The following is a 15,914-nucleotide window of genomic DNA, read 5'->3' as shown; positions in this document are numbered from 1 at the left end:
AGGGGGATAAAGGGGGATATAAATATATATATAAGAGAGAGTGAATGAGAGAAAAGCATCAGAAATGCTTTTGCACCCACTCCTCCCAATGCCATATATATATATATATCCTTCTCCACTCAATTAACTGGTTCAAGTGCTCTGAGCACTTCAAGGCCCTCCCTTCCTTCTCACCCCACCCCACCGGTTGCCCTGAGGAAACTGATTTGCGAGTAATTAAAACTGTGTGTGTCTGGACGTCATCCAGCATCATGTTCTATTCATGCAGATTAATACATATTTGTGGGGGCCTGTGGGAGCTGAAAGGCATCTGTCTGCCCCATTAAACATTCATGAACTATAGGACATAGAGAAAACACACAGGCGGTGTCCCAAATGCTACACTATCCCCTATATAGTGCATTACTTTTGATCAGGGCCCAATGCACTATATAGGGAATAGGGTACCATTTGGGATGCAGGCTAAAAGAAGAAGACCATTCAGCTGCTGCTATTTATATGCTCCTCCTCCTCCTCCTCCTCCTCTTCCTCATAACAGCAGCCATATCTTAATGGAGCACTCTCAAATGAGAATAGCTGGACATGGATTCTGAAATGACAATGAGATGTATCACTCCAGTACACCTTTATGTTTTAATTTAAAGGGATGTTTTACATGAAAACCGTGGCTAACTGTGTGTGTGTGTGTGTGTGTGTGTGTGTGTGTGTGTGTGTGTGTGTGTGTGTGTGTGTGTGTGTGTGTGTGTGTGTGTGTGTGTGTGTGTGTGTGTGTGTGTGCCCCTACAGGTGGCTGGAGTGTGTGGGCGGAGTGGAAGGAGTGCAGCAGTGACTGTGGTGGTGGCGTTCAGACCCGGAGCCGTACCTGTCAATCTCCCCCGGAGGAGATGTGTGAGGGAGTAGTGGAGGAGGGAAGGCCCTGTAACCCTCAGCCCTGCAGTGGTGAGCTTGTCAAAGACATTGCCCCGACCATGTGTGTGGTACATGAGTGTATGTGTTTGTTTCTGTGTGTGTGTGTATGTGAGTGTGTGTGCATAAGTGATGTGCGGGTTGACTCATAACCTGCAGTCCCAGCAGGTATATCCCTACAGTTATATCTGTGGGATGGGCATGTTTAGGTCATGACATATTGTGTGGATGAAATGCAGGTGGGTGGCAGGACAGTTGAATAAAGAGAAATCAATACCTTAACAATTCCATAAATGTATAATTCTTGTGTAATTTTTATCAATAGGCTACATTTTTATTTCGTTATTTTCAACTATCTGGCATTAGTGCCCAAGCCTAAGCTTTAGGGCCTAAATATACACGTGCCAAATAGTCTACACAACAAACACCAAACGTATTTGGGAACAGGCAGAAAAAGTTAACGTCGATCCACGGAGGCAAAAAGGTCATCATCAGAGTTTTCTGTGATTCAATAAGAGAAAAGCTGCAAAAAAGAGAGTTGAAAATAGAGAGAAGGGAGGCCAGAAAAGTCATGTTTGGGAAAGATTTGGTGAAGTGGTAAAATAAGATGATAGCAGTGCCGGCGATGTTATGTGTGATGATTGTGAGACGATGTACAAATTCAACAGTCACAAGATGGGGACTTCAAATAGGCCTATTGCACGGCAAGGGAACAGTATCCTACTGTTCAGATGAGTTAAATGGAAACTGACATCTGGACACTGACTGTAGGTCTATAAACTCTCACATAGCCTTGATATTAACTCCTGCAGAACGAAGCATTTCTTGCAGTAAAATGTCACACCAAATGCAGGTGAAATATGATTTCTTTCTTTGAGCATCTTGAGAGAATGCGCAGTCAGATACTGTCTGTAGAGGTGCAATATTTTTCAGCATCACAAAACCTGATAGTATTTCAACTCGATAAAATATGCATCCAGCCAAACTGAAATTTGATCAGAAACATGTTGGGTTGTTTTCACAGCCCAACCTACCAAAATGCTGTGAATTATAAAGCAGGAACATAGCTAAATCAGGCAAAAATAATTCCTTTACCCCCTATCAAAAACAACTCCCATCGTCTCTGACTATAGACTACAGCGCATTTTCTATATTAGCCGGTTAGGGTCTGATGCGGGCCTCAGATTTTCACTTTATCACATACTGTCGGGTGTTGCCGATGGGTTATTAGCAAATCCGGGTGTGTGTGAACAAACAGCTGACCTGCGCACCACTAGTGTGTATATGTGGGCATGTGTGTGTCCCCGTCTCAATCTAAATATCTATATCTGTATCTCTTTGACTCTCTTTCTCTTTTGTTCTTCTTCTCTCAATATTTCTCTCTGTACTTTTATTTTCTCTTGTCATTTATTCCCTCCACTCTCTTCCGTCCAACAAGTCATTCTTGTGATGTAAGGAGGCCATGTTGGAAAGGGGACTTTGATCGATGCTATTATTTGGACATAGTCAACCTCTCAAGACAAATACAAAAGCATAACTCTTAAGAAAGAGATTGAAGAATCCCTCTCACTGCAATGTGCATATAATCCATTCTATAGAAGTAAGGAGGACTTAGGAACAGGGCTTCCAATAGGTCTGTATCCCTCTTCCAGTCTTCAGAACTATAGGTACAGTGCCTTGCGAAAGTATTCGGCCCCCTTGAACTTTGCAACCTTTTGCCACATTTCAGGCTTCAAACATAAAGATATAAAACTGTATTTTTTTGTGAAGAATCAACAACAAGTGGGACACAATCATGAAGTGGAACGACATTTATTGGATATTTCAAACTTTTTTAACAAATCAAAAACTGAAAAATTGGGCGTGCAAAATTATTCAGCCCCTTTACTTTCAGTGCAGCAAACTCTCTCCAGAAGTTCAGTGAAGATCTCTGAATGATCCAATGTTGACCTAAATGACTAATGATGATAAATACAATCCACCTGTGTGTAATCAAGTCTCCGTATAAATGCACCTGCACTGTGATAGTCTCAGAGGTCTGTTAAAAGCGTGGAGAGCATCATGAAGAACAAGGAACACACCAGGCAGGTCCGAGATACTGTTGTGAAGAAGTTTAAAGCCGGATTTGGATACAAAAAGATTTCCCAAGCTTTAAACATCCCAAGGAGCACTGTGCAAGCGATAATATTGAAATGGAAGGAGTATCAGACCACTGCAAATCTACCAAGACCTGGACGTCCCTCTAAACTTTCAGCTCATACAAGGAGAAGACTGATCAGAGATGCAGCCAAGAGGCCCATGATCACTCTGGATGAACTGCAGAGATCTACAGCTTAGCTGGGAGACTCTGTCCATAGGACACCAATCAGTCGTATATTGCACAAATCTGGCCTTTATGGAAGAGTGGCAAGAAGAAAGCCATTTCTTAAAGATATCCATAAAAAGTGTTGTTTAAAGTTTGCCACAAGCCACCTGGGAGACACACCAAACATGTGGAAGAAGGTGCTCTGGTCAGATGAAAACAAAATTGAACTTTTTGGCAACAATGCAAAACGTTATGTTTGGCGTAAAAGCAACACAGCTCATCACCCTGACCACACCATCCCCACTGTCAAACATGGTGGTGGCAGCATCATGGTTTGGGCCTGCTTTTCTTCAGCAGGACAGGGAAGATGGTTAAAATTGATGGGAAGATGGATGGAGCCAAATACAGGACCATTCTGGAAGAAAACCTGATGGAGTCTGCAAAAGACCTGAGACTGGGACGGAGATTTGTCTTCCAACAAGACAATGATCCAAAACATAAAGCAAAATCTACAATGGAATGGTTCAAAAATAAACATATCCAGGTGTTAGAATGGCCAAGTCAAAGTCCAGACCTGAATCCAAACGAGAATCTGTGGAAAGAACTGAAAACTGCTGTTCACAAATGCTCTCCATCCAACCTCACTGAGCTCGAGCTGTCTTGCAAGGAGGAATGGGAAAAAATTTCAGTCTCTCGATGTGCAAAACTGATAGAGACATACCCCAAGCGACTTACAGCTGTAATCGCAGCAAAAGGTGGCGCTACAAAGTATTAACTTAAGGGGGCTGAATAATTTTGCACGCCCAATTTTTCAGTTTTTGATTTGTTAAAAAAGTTTGAAATATCCAATAAATGTCGTTCCACTTCATGATTGTGTCCCACTTGTTGTTCATTCTTCACAAAAAATACAGTTTTACATCTTTATGTTTGAAGCCTGAAATGTGGCAAAAGGTCGCAAAGGTCAAGGGGGCCGAATACTTTCGCAAGGCACTGTATATTGATAGATTGTGATCAATGTCAGAATTCCAAATGTTTGAGCAATGACAAACACGGTTCCAAAGTCAAAAAAGACAGCGAGACACACAGTAAATACACAAACACAATCACACACCACACCTGGTTTTCCATTACAAAATTCCCAAGTTTGGCTGATGCTCTTCTGGGTGACCAATCACGTCACGGTTGTGTCCTAAAAACAAAATGCCATTGGTGGTTAAGTTGCTAACCCCTCCCCCCCTGGCCTTGCCCCACCCCTCTAGGCAAAGGCCGTCATCTCTCTCGCAGCCAATCACTTCGCTCCGTGGACAGCCGCAAGCGCGATGGCGGCGGTGGCGAGGTAGACAAGACGCGGGGCGGTGGCGGCAGACAGCAGGCCCCACAGACAGGTAAGACAACAGGACGCAGAGGGAGCCCATGCATCAGTCTCTAACAGCCGCTTGGGTCACAGACCACACAAGACCACCTCCTACCATTATAGTCTGTCACTGCACCAAGGCTATAGCTAGCTATCCCTGAATCCCTCCCTCACATAGGCCTGTACATCCATCAAAATCTCCCAAACTCCTTCTTGCCTAAGTGCCACAGCACTAATTCCAACATGGACCCTGAATAAATCGGGTGAAACTGTTTGCTGTTTTGTACTTTTGTGAGGTTTTGAATGTAGCTGCTATACTGGAGATTGTGTCCTGTCTTGAAAAGTGGATAAGTCCTTCCTCTCTATGAATGATGCCTCCTCTGAATTAGCAAATCAGGTCCCCCCCTCACCCCTGCTTCCCCATTGGACAGCCATGACTGACCAACCTTTCCCATTGGTCAGACTAGGCTTGACTGACTGACCGGGTCTGCTGAATGCATTGGGCAGTCATGGCAGCCAGGGAAATGATTGACATATCCAGTAGCCAATCACATTGCCTTCCTCTGTATGTCAAGTCAATGCTAAGGATATGGAATCAGAGCCCAGAGAGCCTGGCAGCACAGAATCTCCTCTACGCCAAACCATGCCACATCCCTTCCTATTTTGGCCAATGGGAGGCTGTTCCTGCATGATAATTAGTTTCGGCCCTTCTCCTCCCCCCTCCACCCTGGATCATCCCTTCCCTCCCTCCCCCTCAGTGGACCAGGCTGCGTCAGGTGAGGAGTGGTCGTCGTGGAGTGTGTGTTCGGCCACGTGCGGTGAGGGCTGGCAGAGCCGCACGCGTTTCTGTGTCTCCTCCTCCTACAGCACCCAGTGCAGCGGCACGCTCCGAGAGCAGAGGCCCTGCAACAACTCTGCCGTCTGTCCAGGTAAGCTGAGCCCCCCCCCCCCCCCCCCCCGGCTGCCTCCTTGCTGCCCCTCGTCTCCAGCCCTCTCCTGGCTCCGCTTTACCCAACCTCTCTGTGCAATGCATCCTGGGGCTTCTCTTTCGTAACAGACAGTAACGCTCCAGACCAGGACATTAATATGGAACTATGCAGGTGAATACATTTAAACACTGAAATAAGGTCAGAGTAGTCTACACAGGAGAACCATGCAGGCACTGAGAGAAGGATGTTTGTGACTGCATTATGGCATCAGGCTGGTTTGTACCATAGAGTGTTGGATGTTTATGTGTTTTGGAGTTGATGTTATTGTTGTTGTTGTCGTGGTGAAGGTCTGTGTGGTTCTCTCTATAAATCATACCCTAGCCGCTCTGATTGCAGTGCACGGGACTTGGGACGAGTGGTCGCCATGGAGCTTGTGTTCGTCAACCTGCGGCCGTGGTTACCGGGATCGCACGCGAAGCTGCAAGCCCCCTCAGTTTGGGGGAGACCCCTGTATGGGGCCGGAGAAACAGACCAAGTTCTGCAACATCGCTGTCTGCCCAGGTGACACAGATTTCTTACTGGATTCTTACTCATCTGTGTCCAAAATGGCACCCTGCAGTATTCACTATATAGTGCACTACTTTTGACAACTTCAGTCGTCATGGCAGTCACATCTACAGTTAATTACAGAGACAAATTATTCCTGAGAATGTCATTTGAAAAGGTTCTTGTTTATGTATGAGGGATGAAGGCTTTTAGCCTGTACAATGTGTGTACGTTGCATTATGCACACAGAGACCTAGACAAACTAATACATGTAGAGAAGTAACCTTGATCTCTCTCTCTCTATGTTTCTCTGTCTCTCTCTCTCTCTGGGTTGTATTTACAAGGGTATGTGTTCTTCACTGGTTGCCCTTTTCTTGTGGCAACAGGTCACAAATATTGCTGCTGTGGTGGCACACTGTGTAATTTCAACCAGTAGATATGGGAGATTATCAAAATTGGATTTGTTTAAGAATTCTTTGTGGATCTGTGTAATCTAAGGGAAATATGTCTCTCTAATATGGTCATACATTGGGCAGGAGGTTAGGAAGTGCAGCTCAGTTTCCATCTCATTTTGTGGGCAGTGAGCACATAGCCTGTCTTCTCTTGAGAGCCATGTCTGCCTACGGCGGCCTTTCTCAATAGCAAGGCTATGCTCACTGAGACTGTACATAGTCAAAGCTTTCCTTAAGTTTGGGTCAGTCACAGTGGCCAGGTATTCTGCCACTGTGTACTCTCTGTTTAAGGCCAAATAGCATTCTAGTTTGCTCTGTGTTTTTGTTAATTCTCCCCAATGTGTGTCTCTTCCTCCCTCTCTCTCTCTCTCTCTCTCTCTCTCTCTCTCTCTCTGCTCTATCTCTCTCCCTCCCTCTCTGCTCTATCTCTCTCTCTCCCTCTCTCTCTGTCTCTCTCTCTTTCTCTCTCTCTCTGTCTCTCTCACTCTCGCTCTTTCTCTCTCTCTCCCTGTCTCTCTCTCTCTCGCTCTCTCTCTCTCTGCCTCTCTCTCCCTCTTCATGTCTCCCATACCCCTCTTTCTCTCTGCTCTCTCTCTCTCTGCTGTCCCAGTTGATGGGGTGTGGAATGAGTGGGCTAATTGGGGTTCATGCTCTGCATCCTGCTCCAACGGGACCATGCAGCGCATCAGGGAGTGTAACGGACCTTCGTACGGAGGATCAGAGTGTCGCGGGGAGTGGATAGAGACCAGAGACTGCTTCCTACGGGAGTGCCCAGGTAACATCTGCTGTCAAAACTCTGTGTAGAAGTTGCCCAGAGGGACAGATCTAGGATCAGTTTACTATCCGCCTATCCTGATCTTAACCATTAGATCTGTGTTCTGTTTCTTAGTGGAGGGAAAGTGGCATCCTTGGACGTCGTGGGTGGGCTGCACCAAGACATGTGGCGGGGGGAGCCAACAGAGACAGAGGATTTGCTATGGGCCCTTCTTTGGGGGTGAAAATTGTCCTGGAGATCGGGAGGAGGTGCGACGCTGCAATGAGAAGCGGTGTCCAGGTGAATAGTCAAAAAACAGTCATGGAAAGGTGTGCTCTTAATCAATCAACCAATCAAATGTATTTATAAAGCCCTCTTTACATCAGCTGATGTTACAAACTGCTTCTACAGAAACCCATCCTAAAACCCCAAAGTCAGGCAATGCAGATGTCGAAGCATGGTGGCTAGGAAAACCTCCCTTGAAAGGCAGGAACCTAGGAAGAAAGCGAGAGAGGAAGTAGGCTCTGAGGGGTTGCCTGTCCTCTTCTGGCTGTGGCAGGTGGAGATTATAAGAGTACATGGCCATTACGGCCAGATCGCTCTTCAATATGTTCAAACATTGCTACATACATTTTAGACTTATAAATGAATGATACAGTAAATACCCATTAATTCTTGAAGAATATAGCTTATATAGCCTCATGAGCTTAATTCAAGTCTCATACTCCATCAGAACCCAAAATAGAAGCATGTTTTACTATACTGTTTGGAAACAATGTAAATGTAAGCAAACACAGTATAGCTTCAAAACATGGTTAAAAGTATCATTTTGATATTATGGATGATCAGTCCATGCATTCATAGCTCTGTTATTGAATTTGAGAGTGGTTACTGTTATGAACTTGAGTGAAGACCCAAAAGCGGTTTTAACAGAAAACAGAGTTCTTTAATGAAAATACAGGAATGGCATAAATCCTCTTCCAACGTTGTCAGGGGAACAAAAAGAACGTTAGTATAGTGCAGGATGCTTCAGCCAGGCAGACTCCGACAGGACAGGACAAGGTGGAAGCAAACGAGACGACAGCTTGCTTCTGGCATCAAAAAACACAAACAAGAATCAGACACTGAAAGTAGCAGGAACAGAGAAAGAAATAGAGACCTAATCAGAGGGGGAAGAGAGAACAGGTGTGAAGAGTGAAAGAGCTAGTTAGGGCAGATGTAGAACAGCTGAGGAATGAGAGACAGAGAAGGTAACCTAAAAAGACCAGCAGAGAGAGAGAATCAAGAGAAAGGACAGGAACAGACATAACAAGACATGACAGTACCCCCCACTCACCGAGCGCCTCCTGGCGCACTCGAGGAGGAAACCTGGCGGCAACGGAGGAAATCATCGATCAGCGAACGGTCCAGCACGTCCCGAGAGGGAACCCAACTCCTCTCCTCAGGACCGTACCCCTCCCAATCCACTAGGTACTGATGACCACGGCCCGAGGGCGCATGTCCAAAATCTTACGAACCCTGTAGATGGGTGCGCCCTCGACAAGGATGGGGGGAGGGACGAGCGGGGGCGCGAAGAACGGGCTTAACACAGGAGACATGGAAGACCGGGTGAACGCGACGAAGATAGCGCGGGAGAAGAAGTCGCACTGCGACAGGATTAATGACCTGGGAAATACGGAACGGACCAATGAACCGCGGGGCCAACTTGCGAGAAGCTGTCTTAAGGGGAAGGTTCTGAGTGGAGAGCCATACTCTCTGACCGCAACAATATCTAGGACTCTTGGTCCTACGCTTATTAGCGGCCCTCACAGTCTGCGCCCTATTACGGCAAAGTGCCGACCTGACCCCCTTCCAGGTGCGCTCGCAACGCTGGACAAAAGCCTGAGCGGAGGGGACGCAGGACTCGGCGAGCTGAGATGAGAACAGCGGAGGCTGGTACCCGAGGCTACACTGAAAAGGGGATAGACCGGTAGCAGACGAGGGAAGCGAGTTGTGGGCGTACTCTGCCCAGGGGAGCTGTTCTGACCAAGACGCAGGGTTACGAAAAGAAAGACTGCGTAAAATGCGACCAACAGTCTGATTGGCCCGTTCTGACCGTTAGACTGGGGATGAAAGCCGGACGAGAGACTGACGGAAGCCCCAATCAAACGGCAAAACTCCCTCCAAAATTGAGACGTGAACTGCGGACCTCTGTCGGAAACGACGTCAGACGGAAGGCCATGAATTCGGAAAACATTCTCGATAATGATCTGAGCCGTCTCCTTAGCAGAAGGGAGCTTATCGAGAGGAATGAAATGAGCCGCCTTAGAGAATCTATCGACAACCGTAAGAATAACTGTCTTCCCCGCTGATGAAGGCAGTCCGGTGATAAAATCTAAAGCGATGTGAGACCACGGTCGAGAGGGAATGGGAAGCGGTCTGAGACGGCCGGCAGGAGGAGAGTTCCCAGATTTAGTCTGCGCGCAGACCGAACAAGCGGCGACAAATCGACGCGCGTCACGTTCCCGAGTGGGCCACCAGAAACGCTGGCGAATGGAAGCGAGCGTACCCGAACGCCGGGGTGGCCGGCTAACTTGGCAGAGTGGGCCCACTGAAGAACGGCCGGACGAGTAGGAACGGGAACGAACAGAAGGTTCCTAGGACAAGCTCGCGGCGACGGAGTGTGAGCGAGTGCTTGCTTTACCTGCCTCTCAATTCCCCAGACAGTCAACCCGACAACACGCCCCTCAGGGAGAATCCCATCGGGGTCGGTGGAGACCTCAGAAGAACTGAAGAGACGAGATAAAGCATCAGGTTTGGTGTTTTTGAGCCCGGACGATAAGAAATAACAAACTCGAAACGAGCGAAAAACAGAGCCCAACGAGCCTGACGCGCATTAAGTCGTTTGGCTGAACGGATGTACTCAAGGTTCCTATGGTCAGTCCAAACGACAAAAGGAACGGTCGCCCCCTCCAACCACTGTCGCCATTCGCCTAGGGCTAAGCGGATGGCGAGCAGTTCGCGATTACCAACATCATAGTTACGTTCTGACGGCGATAAGCGATGAGAGAAAAACGCGCAAGGATGGACCTTGCCGTCAGAGAGAGAGCGCTGAGAAAGAATGGCTCCCACGCCCACCTCTGACGCGTCAACCTCAACAACAAACTGTCTAGAGATGTCAGGTGTAACAAGAATAGGTGCGGATGTAAAACGATTCTTAAGAAGATCAAAAGCTCCCTGGGCGGAAACGGACCACTTAAAGCACGTCTTAACAGAAGTAAGGGCTGTGAGAGGAGCTGCCACCTGACCGAAATTACGGATGAAACGACGGTAGAAATTAGCGAAGCCCAGAAAGCGCTGCAGCTCGACGCGTGACTTAGGAACGGGCCAATCAATGACAGCCTGGACCTTAGCGGGATCCATCTTAATGCCCTCAGCGGAAATAACGGAACCGAGAAAAGGGACAGAGGTGGCATGAAAAGTGCACTTCTCAGCCTTCACATAAAGACAGTTCTCCAAAAGGCGCTGGAGGACGCGTCGCACGTGCTGAACATGAATCGAGAGAGACGGTGAAAAAATCAGGATATCGTCCATGTAAACGAAAACAAAAATGTTCAGCATGTCTCTCAGGACGTCGTTAACTAGTGCCTGAAAGACAGCTGGAGCGTTAACGAGGCCGAAAGGAAGAACCCGGTATTCAAAGTGCCCTAACGGAGTGTTAAACGCCGTCTTCCACTCGTCCCCCTCCCTGATGCGCACGAGATGGTAGGCGTTACGAAGGTCCAATTTGGTGAAAAACCTGGCTCCCTGCAGGATCTCGAAGGCTGAAGACATAAGAGGAAGCGGATAACGATTCTTAACTGTTATGTCATTCAGCCCTCGATAATCCACGCATGGGCGCAGGGACCCATCCTTCTTCTGAACAAAAAAAAATCCCGCTCCGGCGGGGGAGGAGGAGGAGACTATGGTACCGGCGTCGAGTGAAACCGACAAATAATCCTCGAGAGCCTTACGTTCGGGAGCCGACAGAGAATATAATCTACCCCGGGGGAGTAGTTCCCGGAAGGAGATCAATACTACAGTCATACGACCGGTGTGGAGGGAGAGAAGTGGCCTTGGAACGACTGAACACCGTGCGCAGATCGTGATACTCCTCCGGCACCCCTGTCAAATCGCCAGGCTCCTCCTGTGAAGAAGAGACAGAGGAAACAGGAGGGATAGCAGACATTAAACAGGTTACATGACAAGAAACATTCCAGGATAGGATAGTATTACTAGACCAATTAATAGAAGGGTTATGGCGCACTAGCCAGGGATGACCCAAAACAACAGGTGTAAAAGGTGAACGAAAAATTAAAAAAGAAATGGTTTCGCTATGATTACCAGAGACAGTGAGGGTTAAAGGCAGCGTCTCACGCTGAATCTTGGGGAGAGAACTACCATCTAAAGCGAACAAGGCCCTGGGCTCCCCTAACTGTCTGAGAGGAATATCATGTTCCCGAGCCCAGGTCTCGTCCATAAAACAGCCCTCCGCCCCAGAGTCTATCAAGGCACTGCAGGAAGCAGATGAACCAGGCCAGCGGAGATGGACCGGAAAGGTAGTGCGTGATCCAGAAGGAGAGGCCTGAGTAGTTGCGCTCACCAGTAGCCCTCCTCTTACTGATGAGCTCTGGCTTTTACTGGACATGAGGTGACAAAATGACCAGCGGAGCCGCAGTAGAGACAGAGGCGATTGGTGATTCTCCGTTCCCTCTCCTTGGCCGAGATGCGAATATCCCCCAGCTGCAGAGGCTCAGCATCCGAGCCGGCGGAGGAGGGTGGCAGAGAAGCGGCAGGTGGCAGTGATGTGGAGAGGGGAGCAACGGAGAACGTGAGCTCCTTTCCACGAGCTCGGCGACGAAGATCAAACCGTCGCTCTATGCGAATAGCGAGAGCTATTAAGGAGTCCAGACTGGAAGGAACCTCCCGGGAGAGGATCTCATCCTTAACCTCGACGTGGAGACCCTCCAGAAAACGAGCGAGCAAAGCCGGCTCGTTCCAGTCACTAGAGGCAGCGAGAGTACGAAACTCAATAGAATAATCCGTTATGGATCTATTCCCCTGACATAGGGAAGACAGGGCCCTGGAAGCCTCCTCGCCAAAAACAGAACGGTCAAAAACCCGTATCATCTCCTCCTTAAAGTTCTGATACTGGTTAATACACTCAGCCCTCGCCTCCCAGACTGCCGTGCCCCACTCACGCGCCCGTCCGGTAAGGAGAGAAATGACGTAGGCGATGCGGGCTGCGCTCCTGGAGTAGGTGTTGGGCTGGAGAGAGAACACCACATCACACTGAGTGAGGAATGAGCGGCACTCAGTGGGCTCCCCAGAGTAACACGGCGGGTTGTTGATCCTAGGCTCCGGAGACTCGGAAACCCTGGAAGTGGGCGGTGGATCGAGGTGGAGTTGGTGAACCTGTCTTGTGAGGTCGGAGACTTGGACGGCCAGGGTCTCAACGGCATGTTGAGCAGCAGACAATTCCTCCTCGTGTCTGCCTAGCATCGCTCCCTGGATCTCGACGGCGGAGTGAAAAGGGTCCGGAGCCGCTGGGTCCATTCTTGGTCTGATTCTTCTGTTATGAACTTGAGTGAAGACCCAAAAGCGGTTTTAACAGAAAACAGAGTTCTTTAATGAAAATACAGGAATGGCATAAATCCTCTTCCAACGTTGTCAGGGGAACAAAAAGAACGTTAGTATAGTGCAGGATGCTTCAGCCAGGCAGACTCCGACAGGACAGGACAAGGTGGAAGCAAACGAGACGACAGCTTGCTTCTGGCATCAAAAAACACAAACAAGAATCAGACACTGAAAGTAGCAGGAACAGAGAAAGAAATAGAGACCTAATCAGAGGGGGAAGAGAGAACAGGTGTGAAGAGTGAAAGAGCTAGTTAGGGCAGATGTAGAACAGCTGAGGAATGAGAGACAGAGAAGGTAACCTAAAAAGACCAGCAGAGAGAGAGAATCAAGAGAAAGGACAGGAACAGACATAACAAGACATGACAGGTTACATTTATCCAGGTCCATCACTCAGCTTTTTACCAGAACACAGGCAGGGTGACAGCTTTGTTATTGTTTCAATTAAGGATTCTAGCTTTAAATTAAGTGCCCTTTAATGTAGACCAGATGGAGAATTGGAGACATCTAATTTTGAATATGAAAAAGGCTTGCTAAAGTACAAAAATGCAGCATTTTGACACGTCCTCCGTTCACCCTCCGTCCTCCGTTATATTGTATGTAATTCTGCTGGACCCCTTGCCTTGGCAGCAGCTAATATAAATCCATAAAAAATACAAGTACAAACCCTGTGTCACTTCTAGGAAGATTTAAACCCACTTAGCCTCAAAATGTCTCCAAGTTTCACAATCATTGTAAAAACCTAGTTATTTTGTTGCTTTGACAAAAAGTCATTTCTGAAGATGATTTATTTCATGTGATTCCTATCCCTCATTTTATGGTCAACCCTGTTTTATGAATTGAACTGTCATTTTATGGTCAACCCTGTTATATGAACTGAACTCTCATTTTATGGTCAACCCTGTTATATGAACTGAACTCTCATTTTATGGTCAACCCTGTTATATGAACTGCACTGTCATTTTATGGTCAACCCTGTTATATGAACTGAACTCTCATTTTATGGTCAACCCTGTTATATGAACTGAACTCTCATGTTATGTTCAACCTTGTTATATGAACTGAACTCGCATTTTATGGTCAACCCTGTTATATGAAATGAACTCACATTTTATGGTCAACCCTGTTATATGAACTGAACTGTCATTTAATAGTCAACCCTGTTATATGAACTGAACTCTCATTTTATGGTCAACCTTGTTATATGAACTGAACTCGCATTTTATGGTCAACCCTGTTATATGAAATGAACTCACATTTTATGGTCAACCCTGTTATATGAACTGAACTGTCATTTTATGGTCAACCCTGTTATATGAACTGAACTGTCATTTTATGGTCAACCCTGTTATATGAACTGAACTGTCATTTTATGGTCAACCCTGTTATATGAACTGAACTGTCATTTTATGGTCAACCCTGTTATATGAACTGAACTCTCATTTTATGGTCAACCCTGTTACATGAACTGAACTCTCGTTTTAATTTAGTGAAACTAATCACTCGTTTAGTGAAACTATTCCAATTTTCTTTTCAATAGAAACAATGAACATCTTATAATCAAATCATAGTGTAAAAGAAGGTGAGCTGTTTTAACTATTTTTGGCATTTTTTCTGGTATTTTGTGGCAGAAAACTGAGTGGGTCGAGGATAACACGTCAACCCTGATACCCATAGATAGTGTTGTAGGGTTGACTATCATAAAATGTGAAGACTTATATTATCAAATCAATTCTCCATGTGTAATTATTCCTTACGTGATTAAACTAATCATGTGACTTTAATTTTAGTATTTATTTCCCTAATATGTTCATATCTTATCGATTACAGTCACTTATTAATGTATTATTACCTCATCCGTCTCATTACTGAATGTCGCAAACATTGGGATATCTGCACGAACCCTAGCACAAATTATGAATCAGTGATATACAAATTGGCTTATTTATTTATTTACTAACTAATCAATTCGAATCAATCCCAGAATTACAAAAACACACACACAATAGGTCATACATTGGTTACTGACATGATAGAAAAATCCCTAGTGAGCTAAGCCGATGTGACTGCTTGGTAGACAAAGGAAAGGGGTGGGGACAGTTCAAGAGCAGGAAACTCAGAGGGGATAGACTACATACATACAGTTGAATACTTCAACATTCTCAAAAATATAAATATTGTTTATTTTTCCAATTTTGGTAGATTAGGAGTTTTGGCAAGAATGATGTCTTTGTTCTCCATAGGCTCTCTCCCTCAATACTCCATGGCAGTAAGAGAGTTTCTACCAGGAATTTATGACTGTTGTAAAACCTGGGGTGGGAGAGAGAGTAAGAGAGGGGGAAGCCATGATATACACCCAAAAGGGCCACGTTGTGACAATGGACAGGCTAGAATATTTTTTTGTGAAGATTGCATTTAATTGCCACTCCCTGTTGCACCCAACAAGCTTCTGTCACAAGTGAATTCATGGCTGATTTAAAAGGAAACCCTGTTACTTTATTTGGCACTTACTTTATTTGGCACTTTAACCTGAGATGGGAAATTGTGAACATATGTCCTTTATGACAGAATGTACACATGTTGTGAAATGAAACAAAGTTACACTTCTGAAAAGGCACTGAATCTGTGGAACGACCCATTTGACACTCAGATTGATATAATACTGATGTTTGCTCTGATTGGTTTTGGTGCAGAGCCTCATGAGATCTGTGCAGAAGAGAACTTCTCCAACGTAGTGTGGAAAATGACTCCAGCAGGGGACACAGCGGCCGTACGCTGCCCTCCCAATGCCAATGGTGAGCTACCTCCTTTTACCCTGAGACATAAAGTGCATTCGGAATGTATTCAGACCCCTTGACTTTCTCACATGTTGTTACATTACAGCCTATTTCTAAAATATATATATTTTTAAATCCCTCATCAGTACCCCAGAATGAAAAAGCTAGATGTTTGCAAAAACAATAACAACTGAAATATTACATTTACATAAGTATTTAGACCCAATACTCAGTACTTT

General features: G+C 46.1%; 1 protein-coding gene across 1 annotated transcript in view; it reads left to right on the top strand.

The window, feature by feature from the left end:
- Positions 1-15,914, top strand: part of LOC135522061 (adhesion G protein-coupled receptor B1-like) — a 73,783-nt gene that overhangs the window by 16,111 nt on the left and 41,758 nt on the right. The window contains exons 2-8 of the mRNA XM_064947977.1: positions 787-939; positions 4,471-4,596; positions 5,324-5,494; positions 5,891-6,055; positions 7,103-7,267; positions 7,382-7,546; positions 15,592-15,693. Coding sequence (XP_064804049.1) covers positions 787-939; positions 4,471-4,596; positions 5,324-5,494; positions 5,891-6,055; positions 7,103-7,267; positions 7,382-7,546; positions 15,592-15,693 — 1,047 coding nt within the window. The remainder of the gene's footprint in view (positions 1-786; positions 940-4,470; positions 4,597-5,323; positions 5,495-5,890; positions 6,056-7,102; positions 7,268-7,381; positions 7,547-15,591; positions 15,694-15,914) is intronic.

This window comes from Oncorhynchus masou, chromosome 30, assembly GCF_036934945.1.
Source record: "Oncorhynchus masou masou isolate Uvic2021 chromosome 30, UVic_Omas_1.1, whole genome shotgun sequence".
Classification (NCBI taxonomy): domain Eukaryota; kingdom Metazoa; phylum Chordata; class Actinopteri; order Salmoniformes; family Salmonidae; genus Oncorhynchus; species Oncorhynchus masou.
Note: the sequence above shows the minus strand (reverse complement) of the source record. Positions and strands in the feature narration are given on the sequence as shown.